The sequence below is a fragment of the Myripristis murdjan genome, chromosome 20, assembly GCF_902150065.1.
Source record: "Myripristis murdjan chromosome 20, fMyrMur1.1, whole genome shotgun sequence".
Taxonomy (NCBI): domain Eukaryota; kingdom Metazoa; phylum Chordata; class Actinopteri; order Holocentriformes; family Holocentridae; genus Myripristis; species Myripristis murdjan.
Genome location: NC_043999.1, coordinates 500283 through 502782, shown reverse-complemented (window position 1 = coordinate 502782; position 2500 = coordinate 500283). Strand labels below are relative to the sequence as shown.

The following is a 2500-nucleotide window of genomic DNA, read 5'->3' as shown; positions in this document are numbered from 1 at the left end:
TGTGTAAGCGGGGTGTGTGTGCAGGGTGTGTAAGCGGGGTGTGTGTGCAGGGTGTGTGTGCAGGGTGTGTGTGCAGGGTGTGTGTGCAGGGTGTGTAAGCGGGGTGTGTGTGCAGGGTGTGTGTGCAGGGTGTGTGTGCAGGGTGTGTAAGCGGGGTGTGTGTGCGGGGTGTGTGTGCAGGGTGTGTGTGCAGGGTGTGTGTGCAGGGTGTGTAAGCGGGGTGTGTAAGCGGGGTGTGTGTGCAGGGTGTGTAAGCGGGGTGTGTGTGCAGGGTGTGTGTGCAGGGTGTGTAAGCGGGGTGTGTGTGCGGGGTGTGTGTGCAGGGTGTGTGTGCAGGGTGTGTATACGGGGTGTGTGTGCAGGGTGTGTGTGCAGGGTGTGTGTGCAGGGTGTGTGTGCAGGGTGTGTGTGCGGGGTGTGTAAGCGGGGTGTGTGTGCGGGGTGTGTGTGCAGGGTGTGTGTGCAGGGTGTGTATGCGGGGTGTGTGTGCAGGGTGTGTGTGCGGGGTGTGTGTGCGGGGTGTGTGTGCAGGGTGTGTGTGCAGGGTGTGTATACGGGGTGTGTGTGCAGGGTGTGTGTGCAGGGTGTGTGTGCAGGGTGTGTACCGGCTCTGCTGCAGGACCGTCCCGTACGAGGCCTTGATGAGGACGTACTGCACGTTACTGAGGACGGACAGGAAGTCGCTGTGGCTCACCGCCTTCTCCGACACCGAGTTAAAATACTTCCACCGGTGCTGTGACACACACACACACACACACACACACACACACACACACACACCACTACTGTCAGCACAGAATATACAACACTCCACAGCGTCACCATGATAAAGGTGATAAAGAAATGTTGAAATAAGTCAAATCCAGTCATCAAATAAAAACATTTTATGAAATACAAAAAGTGATAAAAAAAAAATAATAAAAAATAAAAAATGATCTAAAAATGACATAAGTGATAAATAAAGTAAAGTGAAAATAAAAAAATAATAAAAATAACAGAAATTAATAAAATATAACAGAAAAAAACATAATCCATACAATATAAAAAATGCTGTTTTCACAGCATTTAAATATTTTAAAGGGCATCGTGTGTTTGTGTGTGTGTGTGTGTGTGTGTGTGTGTGTGTTATCTTTATTTACCCCAAAATACATCACACACACACACACACACTGTCCAGAAACATTTCTAAATCATGAATTTGACCTGTGAAGGTGCATTTTTTTTATTTTGGGAAAATGCAGATTTTTGTGTGAATGTTTAAAAAAGTAAAAACAAACAAACATACAGAGAGTGTGTGAGGGAGTAAAGCTCTCAGCTTGTTACTGAGTGAGTCATCTTCTCTTCAGTGAAGATCTTTGTTTCAAGTGATCAGGACTCCCATGATGCACCTGGGCAAAGCCCTACCTCTGTCAGGCTGATGTCGTGCTGTGTCGCGATGCCGTTGCCAGGGGCGACCATGTCGGTGTAGATCACCAGCTTCCTCAGAGTCCCGCCCCTCATCAGGACCTGAGGCTCCTGATTGGCCAGTCCCGAGCTGTCCTCCGCGTAGAAGGTGATGATGTAAGACAGCAGGCCGCCATAGGACAGCAGCTACACACACACACACACACACACACACACACACACACAACAACAACAACACACACACAACGTAACACACACATACACACACACACAACGTAATACAACGAAATAAAGTTTAATTTCTCTGATTCTTTCTCTCTCTCTCTCTCTTCATTCACTCTCTAGCTCGCTTGACCACTGCTGCACCCTCTCTCTCTCTCTGTCTCTCTCTCTTTTCTGCCTCATGCTACATGCTACCTGTCGTCCGTACCTGGTTGCCTTGGTAACGGCGGGGCAGCCTCCAGTAGAGTGGGCCGGCCAGGCGGCTGCCCTCCAGCTGCCGCGGGTCCAGCAGCGTGTCGCCGCCCTGCTGGTAGACTCCAGAAAGCACACCCTGCAGGTCAGAGAGACTCACCACCGTCAGCTGGTCTGAGTCCGACAGCCTCACCTGAGAGACAGACAGGTGGAGAGACAGACAGGAGGAGAGACAGACAGGAGGAGAGACAGACAGGTGGAGAGACAGACAGGAGGAAAGACAGACAGAGACAAAGAGGTAAAATGAGCAGGCTTTTTCTTCTTATTTTCAATGGTGTGTGTGTGACTGTGTGTGACTGTGTATGTGTGTGTGTGTGTGTGTGTGTGTGTGTACTGACCGGGACCCGGACCATGCCCCCCCGCTCGTCACACACGCTGGACAGGCCGGAGCAGTAACAGGCGGAGCAGCCGGACGGGTTCAGAGCCGACAAGCCCACCGAGCCCGACACACACTCCTCACAGCGCCGGCCCCCCACGCTGCCCTGCAACACACACACACCGCATGACATCACACCGCATGACATCACACCGCATGACATCACACCGCATCACATGATCGCACATAAAGTTACATTACATTAAAACACATTAGATTACAGTATATTTGTTGAGATTAGATTAC

General features: G+C 50.6%; 1 protein-coding gene across 1 annotated transcript in view; it reads right to left on the bottom strand.

Moving 5' to 3' along the window:
• The window catches only part of lama1 (laminin, alpha 1), a 43730-nt gene that overhangs the window by 21258 nt on the left and 19972 nt on the right, over window positions 1-2500 (bottom strand). The window contains exons 25-28 of the mRNA XM_030079883.1: window positions 2217-2360; window positions 1835-2011; window positions 1405-1590; window positions 606-733 (exon numbers count right to left, since the gene is read on the bottom strand). Coding sequence (XP_029935743.1) covers window positions 606-733; window positions 1405-1590; window positions 1835-2011; window positions 2217-2360 — 635 coding nt within the window. The remainder of the gene's footprint in view (window positions 1-605; window positions 734-1404; window positions 1591-1834; window positions 2012-2216; window positions 2361-2500) is intronic.